General features: G+C 36.6%; 2 protein-coding genes across 6 annotated transcripts; one reads left to right on the forward strand and one right to left on the reverse strand.

Moving 5' to 3' along the window:
• Window positions 1-133: 133 nt before the first annotated feature.
• Window positions 134-16,207, reverse strand: LOC132912783 (receptor-type guanylate cyclase daf-11). Of its 4 annotated transcripts, none has more exons than XM_060970510.1 (14): window positions 15,411-16,207; window positions 14,303-14,517; window positions 7,221-7,318; window positions 6,325-6,477; window positions 2,872-2,997; window positions 2,246-2,485; window positions 1,884-2,012; window positions 1,679-1,808; window positions 1,173-1,295; window positions 1,017-1,106; window positions 821-944; window positions 517-735; window positions 336-427; window positions 134-274 (listed from the first exon to the last, which is right to left on the reverse strand). In XM_060970510.1, the coding sequence occupies exons 2-14, from the start codon at window positions 14,453-14,455 to the stop codon at window positions 134-136; spliced, it is 1,818 nt and encodes a 605-aa protein (XP_060826493.1). In that variant the 5' UTR covers window positions 14,456-14,517; window positions 15,411-16,207. The 4 variants fall into 4 exon arrangements, with proteins under 4 accessions (XP_060826493.1, XP_060826492.1, XP_060826491.1 ...); XM_060970509.1 differs by lacking the exon at window positions 14,303-14,517 and adding an exon at window positions 10,618-10,885 and having other exon boundaries at window positions 15,411-16,197; XM_060970508.1 differs by lacking the exon at window positions 15,411-16,207 and adding an exon at window positions 10,618-10,885 and having other exon boundaries at window positions 14,303-14,444.
• LOC132912809 (ester hydrolase C11orf54 homolog) lies at window positions 11,702-18,853 on the forward strand. 2 transcript variants are annotated; one of them, XM_060970574.1, is made up of 7 exons: window positions 11,702-12,187; window positions 17,210-17,315; window positions 17,396-17,494; window positions 17,565-17,743; window positions 17,829-18,090; window positions 18,168-18,334; window positions 18,486-18,853. In XM_060970574.1, the coding sequence occupies exons 1-7, from the start codon at window positions 12,143-12,145 to the stop codon at window positions 18,657-18,659; spliced, it is 1,032 nt and encodes a 343-aa protein (XP_060826557.1). In that variant the 5' UTR covers window positions 11,702-12,142; the 3' UTR covers window positions 18,660-18,853. The 2 variants fall into 2 exon arrangements, with proteins under 2 accessions (XP_060826557.1, XP_060826558.1); XM_060970575.1 differs by lacking the exon at window positions 11,702-12,187 and adding an exon at window positions 16,687-17,134.
• Window positions 18,854-18,952: the final 99 nt, after the last annotated feature.

The raw sequence follows: 18,952 nt of genomic DNA on the forward strand, positions 1-18,952 counted from the left end.
GATGAGACAGTCGGTTCTTACGACCTTGAGTGGGTTTCTTTAAGTGGTCGATAAGGTTGGGTTGCGAAAGACGGATGTAAGGAGTAGGTGGTCGGTTCAGGTACCAGAGGTCCCGTCGGGAATACGGTTCACATCAAAGGGTACCTTCTTCGCGTAAACGACGTATGAAAACTGGTCGCACATCTTCGAAGAACGAGGGCAGATCTAATTCCGCTGCCCGTGCGATTCCGCCGTCTTTGCATTCCAGCCAGTACGTATCCATTAATCCCTTCCCCTACGAAATTAATTTCATTCAAAGGCGTTGTCCGATTATAAATTTTACATAAAATATCTACCTTGACATCTACCAAACCGCGATGTGCGATTTTGAAACCTCCTACCGCATCCAAAGCTTTCTTCATTTCTAGGCTAATATGTATTCGTAGCGCTTCGTATAAAACAAATGAAAATTAACATTAAGCTGTAGAAAAATATGTGTTTAATACCAAAAAGAAAATAAGGAACTTGATGAGATACCTTCTCCAGTTGATTCCATACGACTGGCCGTATTCACAGTATCCCCGAAGAGACAATAACGGGGCATTTTGCTTCCCACGATTCCAGCAACTACGGGTCCTGTATGAACACCGCTTCGTATTTGAAGACGTTCACCGGGCCGCTTTGGTACTTGAAATACCGATGAAGCTGCTAGAAGATCGAGGGCCATTGTCGCTATTTCAGATACGTGTTTGTCCCCTTTAAAATTTCGTATCATAAATTTTTTTGTTATATTATAATAAGTAGGATTTAAACAACAAAATTGTGCAGGAAAGGATTTCACCATTTCTAACAGGCAAGCCAGAGGCGACCATATATGAATCGCCAATAGTTTCAACTTTGTATACGTCGTAACATTCGATACGCGCATCGAATAACTTGTAGATCGAATTTAGAAAGGTGACAACCTGGAAAAGCGTAATAATTTAAAATACAGATAAATCGAGGATAATTTTATACATGGTAGGAAAGAATTTTACCTCTAAAGGAGTATTCTCCGCAGCTATTTCTGTGAACCCAACAATATCGCTGAAGTATACGGTTACTGCTTCGTAATATTCCGCTGGAACCTGTGGAATAAAGGAAACGTTTGTATATCAACAACGTAATATTTTTCAAACGCAATTGTTAATTACCTGTTGAGTTTGCTTCAATTGCTGTGCGACGCTAGGAGGCAACATTTGAAAAAGCAACGTGTCACTCTTCCCTTTTTCCTGCTTCAGTTCCCGAGCCTTTTGCGCTAAATTGGCTGCGTACATCTAAAATATTCCAACGAAACATCTAATTACCAACGCATACAGAATCGGTTTATCACCCATTAGAATCGTTAATGGCGGTGAGGATTAAAAAAAATGAGATCAAGCGGTGATGAAAGTCTTTAATTTCATTATCTTGCTATATTGCGAAGTAAAAGAATTATACCGTTGTATCGGTATTCGATTGAAAGGAACAGAAGTACACATCGCTTAATTGAAATTGTCGATACTGCAGCCAATAAAATACTTCTTTCGCTTGGAAGATTGAATATTTCCAAACGTTACAAGCAGATAAATAAATTGAAGTTCAAACCTAATTACATTACAATTATGAAAGGAATCAATTATATAAATACTATATCAGGTACATATGTGTATTTACTTACTTGTATCGTCGCAACCGCATTACGTACTAGTATTATAATGATAGGAGAAACGACCAACACTAGCACGACTATAGCTATCCCAGCAACTTCTTTGTTACTCGCATCTTGTAAAGTTGAATTCACATAATTCCTGTTCAATTACAATTACACTATTCAAGTTATCATATAAGAACTATATTTTTCCATTAGTCTTATAAAGATTTACCGGATCATGTGACGTAATTCTCGTTGAAGTTTACGCAGCTCATCCACATAAGTAGCCATTGAGTCGAAATAAGCGATAGCATCATCAACACTCGGTTTCCTCTTCTGGTTCTGGAGGATTTCATCTCGTCTGTAATGTATGTTTTCCAAACAAACCTTTCTCCCTTATTTCATGCATTTTATACGCCGACGCTCCAACTTTTCACTCATTCATTCTATTATAGAAGTTACGCTTATATTTTGAAAGTCTTTACTAGCTGTTCGACAAGTCGAAAGTTTGCCTAGACTTAAAAAGCCTCTTCCCCTCTCTCTCTCTTTTTTTTTGCTCTTTTAAATAGTTTTCTTAATATGGTCGTTGCATACCTAGATTTAATTCTCCCATAGTCTGACATCGAGTTGGTGAGTTCTGCGTAAAAATGTTTAAGAGAAGGCACGTATGTGAGAGATCCAGAGAGGAGATCACGTCCAAGAATATCGTGGCGAACGTAGCTGACGTAATTGTCCCCCACAAGGGTTCCACGTCCAAAGTAATTGATTCCGTACACGGAAGAAATACCCAAGCTCTCAATACTCCTCAGCAAATTTTTAAAAGCAATCAGATACCTGAAATGCCGAGATATGTCCTATTGCACGAATCCAAATATTTTTTACGTAATTCTTAAATCGTCAATATATATACATATATAAAAAGTAAAAAAGACAAATTTTACTATGTTACAAACTTTAAAATTGATTTTTATTTTTGAAAAGCTTCGAGAAACTCGATGCACTTTATAACTCTCTATCCCACTTTTATAAACTTTCTTTCTGTTAACTGAAAAATTGATTTACTTAACTCAATCCTGAAGTTATCTACCCTCCCCTTATACTTTCTGTTTCATGTTGCTAAGGAAATGTAATAATATTGATATTTTACGAGAAATGTGTATGTAACGTACACGTGCTCGGTGTGTTTTACGATAATGTCAACGATAACATTTTTTCTTTACCTCCAAACTCCACTATTATCCGTCTCTTTGATCTGATTAGTCAGATGGTCTAACATCGCCGCGTTCACGCTCGTATACCACGCCATCACTTCGGTAATGCTGCTCTCTTCTGAACTTATCTTCTGCCTGAGAAATGAACAAAACTTTGTACTCAGACTCGGCTAACTCCCACTATCCATAGGTCAGAAATTGAATGATGGTGTGTATCCATTGTTTCTTATAGACGCTTTAAGGATGAAATCTAACAAATAGGGGTTGTATCGATTTTCCGAATTCTTTTATTGCTGGACTATACTTTCTCTTTCATAGAATTCCCTACTTTTCCCTCAATTCATTACACATAGCAGAATGTACAACGATCATGAGTAACAAATGGGAATGGAACTCTGAACAGAGATTCTTGTTAAGGAGAGATACGTGGCAGAGGAAAGTTGAATCGAGTCGACAGATAGTGGAGGTATTCGTTGTATCGAAGTGGGCTTTTAGTCAGAGACATGATAGTCATAGAACGGCAAAGAGAAAGCAGAGGAGAAGTGGAAAGAGGGAGGTGGGCAGAGGGGTCTAAAAATATTGTCTACTGCTCCAAATGGGCGGTCACGCGCTCATGTGTGACAACCTCATCCATTGCTCATAAAGGTAGTTCGACAGAGAAGGCCGAGGAGCGAAAGAGGAAAAATGACGTACGATTTCTTTGAGCGAATTTATTACAGCTCCGTACTTGTGTGTTATTCTCATTTGACATTTTAATGAGACGCGAACGTCCACTATACGGGGTACAAACCTTAAAATTCCTTAAACATTAGTATTCTAAAATCGAGTGAGTACTTAGACCGCCTGTTATAGGTATGGTGGTGCAGATCAAGATTTTGAGAATTTAGATTTAGCCATCTGTTTCAACTCCTAAAAGGATCATTACCCTTTAGATAATGTGAGGTACTAAATAAAGTACAATTTGTTTGAGTTTTCCAATAAATGAAACAAGTACGGGTTCTAATATTTATGATTAGCAAGAATTTTTCAGTTGACGCACTTTCCTTGATTAATATCCAACAGCATTTAACAATCACTGCAAATTACGCGACTATTTGTTGTTTCAGAAGTTGTCGATAGTTCAATTACATATTGCAGCCTCCATTGCATGGATGCAGTACGAAACAAATGTCATTAGGTCGCTAATTAGTCGAAATGAGACTAGCCATAACGATAGAAGCTAGTTAGTACATTGAAAATAATCACTTAAAGAGCTATCCTAATTAATTCGGTTAACAAATGATGGATCGACAGGCCGAAGATTAATAGAACATCGAGAATCGAACTGTGTCATTTTGTCTTCGATGAAATCGAGTTAACACGGATCCTTTTCCTCCTCGTCATCTTTGTCAGCCACATAATATCTTCGCTGGCAAAAGAAAAGGATTGTTAGCGGCTTGTTACCGGTGCTCCCGCTGACAGAAATGCGTTCTATTATCTGACATATGTTCGTGTAATAGCCAACGCGAAAACCACAAACCCTCGAGTCGATCAATGGAGAATTTCCTATACAAGAATGCCTAGAATCCGATTTCTAGATGCCTAGAAACCGTTTTGGTATTGCAAGAAATCAAAATCCTTCATATTCTTCGATTAGCTTGTTCCTTAATTGAAACACTTTTTTGGGTCCTAGAGAATTTTTTATACAAAATGTCGAAAAGTGCATTTTTTTTAAATATTCGACAAAAATTTGTAATAGAAATTGTTTGTACAATGAAGGTAGATGGAAAATGAAATAAATAAAAGTTGATATAATATTTGTCGGTTATTAACGAGCTTCGAAAATTGTTACATGAGAACAATGTACATCTGCGGTCACGTAGAATGGGAAATTTCCACTACATTAACACGTCGTCCTACATAATTTATACGAGAAATATGACGCCCTTAATTAGTATCGTTCGTGGGATAGATTAGTAATGTGTTATTACTAAGGCTCTAAATCTAATCCTTTCCTTAATTTCTTCTCGATATTTTGTAAGAAGATATCGTAGATCAATCTTTATTCAAATTTCACGAGTTTTCATGCCTTGTATAACAAATCAATTTTGGGAACTACGAATGGAAATTATTCATAACGGATACTTTGACTCTTGGGCTTTTATCGATTTATCGGGTACCCAGTAACGGAGCCTCCCGTCGTTTTCAGTTCGACAGAATGAAAAACATGTCTTCTGTAAATATTCTTGTATTCGCATATTAATGTCATTTCATCGTGTTTCCGTTGGGAAGCAATGAGATGTAATCTTATTTTTGTATCTTGGCAACCTTAACATAGATATCGATGACGCGATAGTTCGAAGAAAACGAAAGTTAATAAATTTTCGATAATGGAATGCTTATTTGCTTTTTTCGTTGAGATGTAGCGATCGCTCGTCTTAGACTCGGTCTTGGAAAAACTGGATCCTGGTTACGTATTTTTATAATCGATCGATATACCAAGACAAATGCGACACGACGGTGCTATTATAAAAGCATACACCGTTTTACCATACGTTCCACACCATGTGGATTATCTTTGCCGCACCTTTTGGCTCTCCCCTTCTAATTAGATGATCGAGTAATATCTACTATTGTAATATCACATGCTGTATTTGTAGGTGTATAATAATTTTAGTACCCTAATATTCTATGCGACACGAACAGGAGAAATATGATCGATTGGTGAAATTTCGTATCGTTTGATGTATCAACATTTTTTCTTCTTTTATGTGTATACACGCGATATTAACGTTAAAATATCGCTATTTTTATCGCATCATGTTTGATGTATCACGTCTAAATTATTAATATTATTAAGATTTCTTCAATTCTATTTTTGCTAATGAGTACTAATTATTGTTGCATATATCGTAGATTATAATAGAAATGAAAATTTACGAGCGTTAAAAGCAAAATACTGGATTGATCGGATATCGAAAAAGGAAGTTCTTATATTATCGAACTGTAAGGAGAAGTACGCGGAAGAGGAAAATTGTCCACTTCGAGGTTGAATGGAAATTCAACAAGTGTCGGAACGGAGACCGGAGGGAATAGAGGATTGCACTGTAACTTTCCATATAATCATATGTTGCTAAGATAAAGACTAACGTCAAAAATGCACGAGTATACTCCCATTAATTCCTTTTTATCTTGCTATCAGCTTTAAAATAATCTTCCCCTTTGACACATCGCGAATGACTAAATCAGATCCTCCGCTTTAAATTTCCAACAGCTTAATTTAGCAGTGGTTGCCAAAAGAGACGTTGAAGCCAAGGATGAAGAAAATCGTTATTGTTTAATCGATTACGTCAAGGAAGTTATGGTAATTCAGGTAAAAGCCATTAGACACATAACGGATCTTCTGACGTCATTAGTGATGCACGTGGATTCTGTCTGGAGTAAAGAGGGCTGGTATCGAGTACTTGCTAATCGATTCCTTACCTGAAATCCTCGAGGCGTGCTTGGAAGGCCTCTTTGCTGACCACGTCATAGGTTTGCGTCTTGCTCTCATCCCTCGGTACCGAGACCAGGGGCCACGTAGTCATGTTATGAAGAGCCTGATCGGTTATGGCGAACCTCTGCGTCAAGTTCGACCTTCAACAGACGCAAGAGACCATGGCGTATTAGTACTGCGTCGATAAATTGGCGGAGAGGCTGTGGTTATTTATTTGTTTTAGTTCGCGTTGCCATTCACAAAGCCGAGACGTTCCTGAAGGATTATGGAATTATTTTTACCAGGGAAATTTCGTTAATATTTTACAGAGTCTCCCTCAGTTCTATCAAAGAATCGAAGCGGAAGGGTCAGGTCAATATGTCACGTTTCACCGATCATGCGACTCTAATCGCTGAAACCTTGAATTTACGAATACCAATAAGTACAAATCGAAAGCAAATTAAGATTTAGAAAATCGTTTAGATTAATCTCATGTGATTTCTGTACTCGTTATAATTGCTCTGGCGTGAATCTTTATTTCGATTGGAAACTATTTAGGTCGAAGACTGTTTTCGCATTCTGTGGAGCGACTGTTTTCTCGAAAAGCTAAGAAAAGTGTTTCGCGTCTGTGGTGCCTTGATTAGAGGATATCTTGCTTGCTCATCTGTTTTCATTGGCCTGTACGTTAAAGGGTTCCTCCTCTTTGGACAAATAGCTTTTGTCACTGAGTCACGTATACCGGAAGATCAAGCGATCTTAAAGGCTTCTGGTGAACAGTAAAACGATTGTACAGCATCGTGTACGAATCTAATGCATTTCGTATGATACTTTGCGATACAAATTCAAATCGTATATCTTTGATATTGATTCAAGAGAAAGCTTAACAACAGGTTGCATAATATACCTTAGAGTGCTGCCATTAGTGTAAATAAAGAATGCAACCTCAGATCTTTCGAGCTGCATTCGCGTGACAACCTTCCCTAAGTCTGTGGCGATTGTTACCTGTAAAAAGTTAGGAACCATAATCAATCAACGTTTGACAAGAAAAGAATAAAAAATATACAAATTATTAGAAAAAGTTGCAAACACGTGACAACATCGAGGACCAAATATCCTCTTAAAAATTATTACATGGTGTATTACTGTACCTATATCGCTGAACAATTAAAATATCAAAATGCATGAAGACCAATGCCTTGTCAGTTATTAGTCAGTGTTGCCGCCCAGCTCGTGAAACTTCCGGAAGGAGATGAAACTAATCATAAGGGAAGGACAAAGTGGACAGAATAGAGCGAGTGAATACCTCTTAGGTACACATTGTCTGGTCACTCGAACTTCTAAGTACCTAAATGGCCTTCTGTTATACTTGCGACGCTTCTACGTTTCATACAGCATTTCAACAATTATAGATCGGCTGTCGTAATAAAGCGTCGCAAAAAATGATGGTGAAATACCGCCTCTTTTTCGTATTTCAGGATACGAAGAAGCAACATTATAAAACGAATGGACGTTGGAATTTCTCGATTAATGCATAATAATGAATAGTCGATGAGTCTCTAAAATTAATTTAATCTTTATCATTTTCAGTGCCATCTAACAGTTTTCAATAATGTACAGAATGTTATTGACACATTCGTTCATCGAGAATGGAGGAAATTCGAACGAAATAATGTCAGGTTTCCACGTCTGGTATACTAACGTTTTATAGCCAGTACGTCAGGATTAATCGCGACAACAGATGTACTCCGGCTGTATTGACTGAATACTGAATCTCCGTCACGATAATCTCCATCGTGGATTAAAAGTTGCGAAATTATTAAAAATTCTGAAAGCTTCTCTCTTCTATAATACGCACTTCTAAAAGTGAAATTGAGGTTGTTATACAAAAAAAAAAAAAAAAAGAATGATCTCTCCGTAAACAAATTTAATCATTCCGTGGTATCATAAACAATCTAATTTTTATCAATAAAGTATAAGAAAAGGGCGATGACTTTAAAAGGCAAATGAAATTCGTTGTCTTCGGTTCTCCTATAGATTTTAATTATGGAGGGCGTGGCAGAGCAGCAACGCGAACGGGTATAAAACTCTCGACACGCTTAGCAGGACGACAGCAAACACCGGGAACGATGAAGATAGGGACGAGGACAAGCAAGGAGGAGAATGCGTTCATTCTTTTCTGCCTTTCCTCATGCCACGCCACCGTGCTCGTCAAACAAGTAACTCGAGATCGAACAGTGCACTTGAGACTACACCCCGTTTCGATAAATTTCGATCGGATCTACCACTCTCCTTCTTCGTCAACTCTTCCAGTACTACGCTATAATAATGATCATCCAAGAACCAGGCGAGGTTACTTCATTCTAGTATGGAAATTTTTTCGACGACAGCTAAGGGTGGAATTGACATGTTCATTGCGTATGGCGTGGATCTTAATGGACATGTATTTAGATTATGTATAGTATCGACTGGCACGTGAACTAAGAATCACGAAATTATGAAAAAGTATTTTATGGCGATCTACATCAAACGCATATTTAAAGTCTCACGATACAAAAACGGGTATTGTATGAAAATTATTTGTCAGCATATAATATTGTATGAAATGAAAATCGTATCTTTACTTAACCATTATCGATTACTTATGTAACGATCGGCTTCTCTGTTGACAAGATTTTTGATTTCATGGAAGACAAGAATCGAAACTCGAAAAAGGGGAGGGAAGTTTAAATAATTTTTCGGGTCTGTTTCGAAAAAATTGCACGTCATATGTTTTTATGGTTGTGACGAAATAAAAGAGTAAAAGAGTTGTTGACTCCTCCATTAACTGGAATTCCATTTTCGTGGATCGATCGTTTACTGGTAACAATACGGTTCTGTATGAAGAACCATTGTGAAGAACTCGATGCACCATGAAACAATACCTATGTACCTTTGTTGATGACCAATGTATTGTGTTATGATAGAATGGGTTATTGCTAGTTATTTACATCACAATAGAAAATATCATCGTTGATGGTATGTAATCGATAGATCGATATTGACGACTAACGAATCGGAACAGAAAAGTATCTTTTCCTGAAGAACACTATCACCGATCGTACCATAAAAAAACTTATTAACGCATTTTAATTCCCCCTGAGAAGGCGATCATGCCTCTGGATATGTTCTCTCGCCGATCAGTATATTGAGAGAGAAACACAAGCTCCGACGCGCAATATTCGTTACTGTGCACCGTTTTAATTTATCAACAACATGCCAATCGAAAGCATCGCTTTAAAAAATAGATTGATTAGAAACTCAAGTATCGATTACGAGCATTGGTAATCAACCAATGTAATACATGGCGTGATTATTGAACTCGTTATCGAACAAATATTAACGTCAAAAATTGAATATTGCCACGTTTCATGTTTGTAGAACTGGCAACGAGTCTCGTTAAAATTAAGCGTGGCCGGCATTAAGGAAAACGAATATGTATTAAAGAAGGTACTGAGCCGGAAAATGAAGAATCGAGGTCAACCATAAAAGGGTTTATACCGATTTGATAATCGTCCTCTGCAGTAAGGGGACTCTTATCATTTTAAAAGGAGCGCAATACAGTATGGTGAATAGAATACCAGGGAATAACGATAAAAGTTTCCTAAATTATATCGTATTTTTCGTGTAAACAGAAAAGTTGTATATCCGACATTTTTCAGTGTAGATAACCCCACACCGAAAAATATTTCCGACCATTTTTGATAAACGCATGGAATCCTTGGAATCACGATAAATAACAGTTGACAGTCATCCCCAGTCGTGCAACATGCAGTGACACGCAATTTATGTGTCCAATTTAACAAGTGTGTGTAATCGATTTTTGAGAAGTTACTCCGCTATAAAGGTATTAAAAATCATTGTAAATTATAGGTAAAGGGTTTGCAAACCGATACGTTATCATGACTTATATGCCTTTTTTGTTGGAACAATTGAAGAAATGGTTGTAGAATGCATCGACCACGCTTGAAAGAATGAGTACGTAGGTGTGGTGCATATTTACTCACTCCTTCGTCACTGTTGGATAGTTCGTTGATCGATTATTACCATTAATCGTTCGTAATACTACACCACTATGTGTATTCCGAGAAAAAAATAAATGTTAAAAAATGCTACTTTCCGATCCATAAATTTAAGTGATCTTAAATCTCAGATGAATTTAGAAAAACTTAAGGTGAATTGAAAAGCAATTACGAAAGTTTAGAAAACTAATCCACAGTGAAAATAAAATACTTGGTTTAAGAAACATTTAGCCCCTAAATTACCTGCGTTTCAATGTCAGAAACCTCCTGCCGATAGATCAGAATGTCATGGAGAGTGTTAGCTGTCTGAACGATCAACGCTAGGATCGGTATGAATGGTAGCACCAGCATTTGTAGCAGTTGAATTCGTCGTCCACGGCGATGAGCCGGATCCGTGGCACGTGCCCAGCAGGACTTCTTTCGGTTCGTCTTCGTCGCCGAGACATCGTCCGACGAGAGACTCCTCACCGAGCTTACTTCCGCCACGCACGAGCCATTACGCGGTGACATGCTGAAATAATTTCACCGTTTCCCTGAATTCCTAGCCGAAAGCGAGTCATTTACTTTGATCGTGGTCACAACAATACAATAACTACGACAGACAGCATAGTGCGTTTCATTAGAACAATACTAATGAAAAATATTAATTAAAAATACCGTGATGCCTTCCCATGTCACGCACGATATTCGATTTTTCGTCTAAAGGAGCATCGTTGATGGTATAACGCCTTGGTTAATGACAGGTGCAGAACATGCATATACGCATTGAAACGTTTTTGAACACGAAACGATGGTTGTGTAAGTGAGCGTGCGTGTACGCGCTGCAAGCGGGGCAAGTATTGTAATTAAACTATGCAAGCTATTTTACACTTAACTACATTAAAAGAAGACTATTTACGCTCAACTACACGACACACAAGAGCTAACCTGTGAGAGTAGATTACGAGTAGTTCTACACCAGCGTGCGCGTGCAATGTTATACACTACTCTTGCGCTCGTGTATAATTCGATACGAGGCCACGAATTTAATGGCTGACAAAATGTCACTATATCCGTCGAGCTTTTGACTGTCCAGCTATCACATATCGACGTTTTATCCTGTACGAATTTATATCAATTTATTTTTCCAAATTATTTCTTTGCCTATGCATAAAAATATACATGTCGTTCGTGTCGTATCCTTTTAACACTCGATTACGATATATGCATCTTTTGATGACTTTTCAATGCCACAGGCTACCTTTGTTTCCTCCTAATTCGCTAGGGAAACTAAATAATCGAGCAAACGAATAATGAACGGGGATGGCCTCGAGAAGAAAGGAAGCCTTTGACATCGGCGTGCACGAGCGACTCCTTTGATACACGTGTTTTTCCTCTGTACATCATGAAAGAAAATCAAGCGTCTAAGGAGAGGATCGAACGAACAGTTGAATAGTAGACTGATTGTCACAAGTATACCGTCAGACACAAATTAGTAAGTCTACTCCCACCTTTTTGATCTTCAACCAAATGCTTGCAATCGCGGCGATCTGTTTTTATCTTCTTCGCTGCGAAACGCAGGAAACGAACGATAGTTGAGTATGAAAACACGGGATGCGTATTAAAGCTTCTCTCCCCCTCCGGTTTGCTTTTCCAGTTCGATGCATCTTTCGATTCAATTAATTCGCAGGATCGGGAAACAACGTTTAACCATCGAAGAACGCGCGATAGAACAGCAACAGAGAAACATTGCTTACAGCTGACTTCCGTAAACCGCAGCCTGAACAAAATGATCGTCGCTGACGCGCATTGCCTGTTGTTCTCTGAATACAAGGTAATAGTCTCACAACAGCCGAGCAAGTTTAAGACCATAAGACCCTTTTCTTTCTCTAAACTTTGCACACAATGAAACTAACTGCCGTGAAATCAAATCTTTAAGGGTAGAAAGCATCCACAATACTGTTATTACACTCTCCGCAGTTTCTCTAATTTCCGGAAATAACGATAAGGATGATTCGAGTCAGATGGACCATGGAAAAGGTCACAGACTTGTCTCTTTCGTAAAAATTTCTTCTAACAAAAAACTCGTCGGTGTAAAAATTTATAGACGAGCTATTATCCAGCATCTTAAGCAATACTTAATAATATATATTCCTGCAAACGACTGCAAGCGAATTGAGTATTAATTCGAACATATACGAAGGTATCACGCGAAGCACTTATTGACACAGGACAGCAACGAGGCTCAAGAGAGCAGGAGAAAGACAAATTCACCTGTACATGTATTAGATATATGTTTAATGGAGAACAAAAACTTCGATGCCAGGAATAGGTACTGTGCCTCAAAGAAAATATGTCAAACTGTACGTTGAACAGAGAAAAACGATCGCATAAAGCGAGGGAAGAATGTGGGAAGCAATCTTGTGAACTGCTCTCGTCGTAGATTGCTTCTACTATAAATTTTGCATAGTAACCTGTAACATAGTTTGGAATCTTTCATGAATTCGGGCGAATTCCAATATAGAGACTCCCATGCATTGTGCAAAGCAGAATCGAAGTGGAGGAAACTCGATCCACGCATGAATTATTATTATCAGACGATGGTCGATCAACGTCCTCATCGAGGAAGAAACTGGAAGAATAAAAGGGATCCGTAACAAAGAAAGCTCATAGCCTCCTACAGGTTTCCTTCGAGAATGTAGACATGTTGCAGATACGTGTAACGAAGCTTTCCCTTCCAACCCCTAGTTGTTGTTGTCGCTTGGACGATCGGAATAACGCCATGCTAGTCGAGAGAGCAAGCTGCAATTAATGAACTGCAGGGAGGCATGGTGCAAGCCTGTCCCATACTTGTCGTAGGAGGCAACCCACCATTAGATTATGTACCGTTACTGTAGTGGTTTATTGCCATGTTACTACACACGATGCAAAGGGAATCCACGTCGACTCGAAGAACCACATCACGGTATCTACTCGGAACCGCACCTTTATAATTGCGTATGTCGTGTTACGCTATAAGCGAAACCTCGCGAAACGATTTACGCTCTACTAAAACTTCAAAACATATGAATGACTCTAAATGGATCCATGATTTACGTGAAATTTGTCGAGTGACGGAGATTAAAAGGCCAGAATAGATGTACAACTTGGAATAAGGATTTGCTAGATTTTATGGGAACCTGTAAAAAAAAGTAGGATTATCGGTAAATGGCTGGGTTGAAATATCGTTATTCGATATACCGGTTATGAAGGAACTAACTTATCGAAAATCGTATAATCGCAAAGCCACGTAATCGGTTACTTCTGAGGCTTTCCACGTACTGGTTTATGAGGTCTATCGCTAAACCGCATAATCACCACGAAACCATAAATCCATCAACAAAGAAGGTAGACGAGTATGATTCTTCCATCGCTGAAAGGAAGTTTAAAGAGTAGATGAATGCATTGAGCTAGGCGACGCTGCTTTATTTCGTGTAAAGAGAAGATTCCCCTCTGTGGAAGGGGAGAGCCGAAATTAACAAGTGGAATTTTCATAAAGTGCGTATGCTTAGATATTAAGTACGTGGACTACCAAACTTTTAGATAGGTGAAAAGTAAATTCGTTTAGCAAGCATGGACGACGACGCGTATAGAAATGAAACGAAGGAAATTACGGGAGTGAAAAGTTTGGACAAGAAATCGTCAAGGGGAAGTCTGCTGTTCTCGATTTAGCCAGAGAATATTTGCTTATTCCTCGGCTGCATAAGCTTGGTAACTGTTGAAAAGTCACGAATCGACCGACGACCCCTGAAACCATGATCAAAAGCTCGAAGCAGGAAGCATCGGCACGGCAGCGATTTCTGAAAAGCTAGAGGAGGTGAAAGCACGATAGCGGAAGATATCCACAGATGCATCGATGCAGCCAAAGTATCGTGTAGTTACTCAATCGCATGCAAACCGATATACTCACTCGTTTTGTATGGTGAGCATGACTGCAGGGGCCACGGTGTCCACCCTCACCTCGCGCGATCTCTCGCGATTCGATGGATCCGACTTCGGGCCTGAATGACTTAGGTACAACCAGGCGTATTATCTCATAGAGGAGGCTGCTCTCTCTGTCCATTCAGTCTCGATATAAAGGTACGCGGGGAAGGGGCTACTATCAAACCATCTCAATGGCAACGACTACAAATAATCTAAGAGCTGCAATCTTACGTACATACGTTGCGCTCCACTATCTTGTGTGCACGACTAAATGCTATCGTTTTTTTCATTTCGGATTCACAAGATTCTCCTCCATTTCTATCAATTCGATCGATAGTCGTCATATTACGCATTTTCACGGAATCCCGAGCCATTAATGGGGAAAATCATTGTTATCCTTCCTCCTTTCTCTCCTTCTTTTTTTTCTTCTTTTTCTTTTCTTTTTTAATGAAAGAATTCTGATACTAGGGAAAACTCGGCAGACTCGCGGGAAAAATATATCAAGTAACTTTTTGCCTGTGATTTATATCATATCGGAAAAAGTAAATAGAATTCGATATAATCAACTTAAATTTGATTTTGTTCTCGGAAGAAATTCAGATTCATCTGAAATTTGACTCGTAAGCGGAGTAACTAACAAGTGACCTTTGAATCTAGAAATACAAAATAATCGCCGATTTCTGGCGGTTTTACATTACAATTAAAAAAATATTATAGCTGCGAGAATTTTGCGAAACTCGAGAATTGTGAGAAAGAACAGATAGAAGGAAATAGGAACAATTATTTCACAGACATTAACGAAGTACAGTTTGATCCGCAGCATGCAAAATTTTAGAATCTGGCTAGAATATAACAACACATAGGTTAATTGCATGCTACAGTGATAAAGGGAAAGGAGAATGTGAACGGGGTAAATGATTACATTAACATCGAAGGAAGATACATACGAAAAAAATTAAATAGACATTTGATTTTAAAAAGATCGCATGCCGGTTCCTATTCATGAATAGATCCGTGGCAAAGAAACAAGAGTGTCCATCAGTACGAGCAACCACGAACAACCGGTGTACGTCAATAGAGAAAATTGCTCTTACGCGTGTTTAAACGAGGACCACGAGAGACACGTGGTTGAAGTCACGAGGACGTTCCTCTCTCGTGGTTAAAACTATCCTCGTCCCCTTCGCTCTTTCTTTCGGTTTTCGCTTCCTTTTCCCGCTCAACGATACTTTGTCCCTGTATTTTGTTCGTTATTCGGTTGCACCGATTGTATCTAACAATTCTTTCTCTCCTTTGATCACAATCGATAATTTTCAGAACTATTCTGTTAATTCTCTAATCTTCCTTTTAAGCATTTAATAATATTTAAGGATCTTTTGATCGAAATATTTTGGTGCTTTTCTTTTTCTCTCACCCTCTCTTTTCTTTTCGATTGTTCTTCGATCTTAATTCAAGAATTTTGAATATAAATATTGTCTATGATTTTTTCTTCTGTTGCTGATTTTTAAATATTTAGTGATTGTATTAAATTATAAGTAAACACGGTGAGAAGTATTCGACGTGATTTGAGATTAAAAAGCCGATGTAGAAGCCGAAAGAACAAACAGGTGCTTCCGCATGGAATGCGCGACCGCATACTGACGATGTGATCCAGGAACGTTAGCTGATACACGATAGACTCCTTCGACGTCCAATGCGCATCCACGACAACCCTACCGAACACCAACGTGTTCCAACCCTCTTTTCCGACTTTTACATCGGATCCCTTCGATATAAGGCTGACACAAGTTAAATTATAAATTCTCTTGCAAATCCAATTTACCTGTAATGTAGTAGAAAATAAAAAAATATAGCACTCCTCTTTCCTAAACTTCCAATTCTATTAATATAACTATTAAAAGTCGACTTACTTAGCATATGTATCGGAACATCGTACATAGAAATATTTTAAGAAGTTTGTAACACATTTTTATATTTGTATACATAAAAGTGCATAAACTGCAGGATTGATTTGAAATATAATATTGTAATTATCGATACGAGAACTTATAAACAAATATCAATATCATTTAATGAATTTTTATTTAGATTTCGTTGTTTGACACACGCGAATATTTCAATACTCCAATAAAACTGCATTGTGTTGCCATCTCTGAAGGAAACTGTAAGTAATTTATAACACGAAAATTTTTGACGTCAATCGACAATTTTGTTATCTTATCTGTTTTGTACTTGACATTTTTTCTTTTTAAACTTCATTTATCTTTTTTGCTCGCACTTATTTTCATCTTCAATAAAAATACAAGACTGCATGGAACTTCCCTATATTTATTATCTTCAATATAATTTAGTTATATAATTTTCTAAAAAATTTCACAAATATTCCATAGATCTACTTCTGCCTTATTACTATATTATTTGTTTTAAATTGTTTAATTCATTAATATCCGAATTTGGTAAAACATATAAAAGCTTTTTAATCTTATAAAAACTTCAAAAATTATTTTTTTGATTCGACAGTGGCAATATCAAGTAAATCTTTCGCCAATATTTTTACATATTAAGAAATACACGTTATATTGAACATAACTATAAATTGTTCTACATATCTCTATAACGGAGATTCCGTATAGGAATTATTATAATTGAAGATATATATGTATATGTAAGGAACTGATTTATTACACTCTTATGAAATAAAAGGTCGTGCTCAAACACATGATTAGATAAATCAAGTTTCGCTTGACGAACTACATTCAAGATCTTATATATGTATTACGTTTCTTTCATTTACTCTCTCTAATTCAGTTCTTATTTAAAGGTAACTTCAACAATATTTTTACTTATATTTAAATTATTACAAATCTATACTAATATCGTAAAAACAAACTTTTAGGTAATTTTATATATCAATATATCGATTATGACTACATTAAATCCCAATGAACTTACCATAGTAAAAAGAGACCTACATGTTCCTTCTCTTGATGAAATAAAAGATGGTAATTCTTAACTAAAATATAATCTCTATTTATAAAAAGATTTTGTAATGTAATATAAATACACATATTTTTTTTAATAGTCTTAAAAGAAGGATTGATTAAAAATTTCGCGGATGTAGAAGTAGAAATTGTTGATTGCCCAGATTTAACAAAAGAACCTTTCACACTTGCTGCGCCAGGTAACTAATGTTTTAAATATTAAATATCTTTTGTATTATTTTAAATTAATATATAAAATTGAATATTTAGGATTAGGTGGCAACCCAACATTATTAGAAATTGGTGGACCAGCATTTCTTCTTCCTACTGTACAAAAAAATAAATTATATGACATCCAACAACTTTTGAATCACTTACAATACAAAGAAGATTCTTTTGTTGTTGGAGCAGGGGCTGGTCCATGGCCATATCTAAATTCCAACTGTGAGGTATAACAATTACAATAAACTCTTAGTTATAAATTTACATATTCAATTTAATTATTTCCTAAATAAATAATTTACTTTCTTCTAGCTTATAATGAATTTAACTGTTTCACCATCCAGTGTACAAAATGGAACTCGTATTTCATCTGTCGATACAACAAATGGAAATTGTGTGCTTCAAATATTACCTAATACTGAAACAAGACTTGCTTTATTAGCTAATTTGTTTGTTATTGAAGGGAAACCAGGTAAAGTTTTAAAAGTCCATGCTAAAAGACGTACTGGAAATAATGATTTTATTGCATCTATGCAAAAAGCAATTGCTCTGCATTATCCAAATAATCTTGTTGGTAAGAAATTCTATTATTAATAAATATACTTGTGATAGATGCAGTTAAATTTTTGTATTAAATTTTTACAATTGTAGGATTAGGAGGAACGTTTTTAATGAAAGATGGAAAAGTTAAACAGCATGTTATGGCAGACTTCTCAAAAACTCCATTAAAGACGGAAGCACAACTTAATAACTGGTTACACTTCTATAATATGTCAACACCTCTAATTGCTGTTGGTACATTTGTCAGTTCTGAAAGTGTAAGTAAAGTTATATAAAAGTAGATGTTTTATAGTTACAGGATAAAGTATCTAAACTGCATTTTAATATTGATAATAAATGATCTAAAATCTTATTTAGTCTATTATGTGTATTGTTTCACATTATATCGCATATGAATTGTAATTTTAGGATTTAGATCTTCGCGTTCAGCATTTCCACAGCTTTTCCCATCACGGAGAGGGTGGACATTATCATATTGATACAACACCAGAAACTATTGAATACTTGGGATATTTCAACTTGGGTACCACACTTTACCGTGTAGATAAACCACTAACTGGTATTCAGTTTGGAAAGGATTAATTGCTGTTATATAATTGTATATACATTTTGTCTAAAAAGCGATGCATAAATGTTTATGGTATAATAATCTTACAAACATATCTTTTCTAACTATATAATTCAAATTATTTGAAAGGAAAAATATATTTTTCAAATTATTTTACTATCATAATAAAAATGATCACTGAAATAAATCTATAAAGTGTATGAATGTATCTACAGGCTCCTTCAATATCATAACATACTCAATGTACAATTCATTTAACAAAAAATATAGATTCGAGTTATTTATATTAAGTTACATAATTATGAAT

The sequence above is a fragment of the Bombus pascuorum genome, chromosome 12 (genome assembly GCF_905332965.1).
Source record: "Bombus pascuorum chromosome 12, iyBomPasc1.1, whole genome shotgun sequence".
NCBI lineage: Eukaryota > Metazoa > Arthropoda > Insecta > Hymenoptera > Apidae > Bombus > Bombus pascuorum.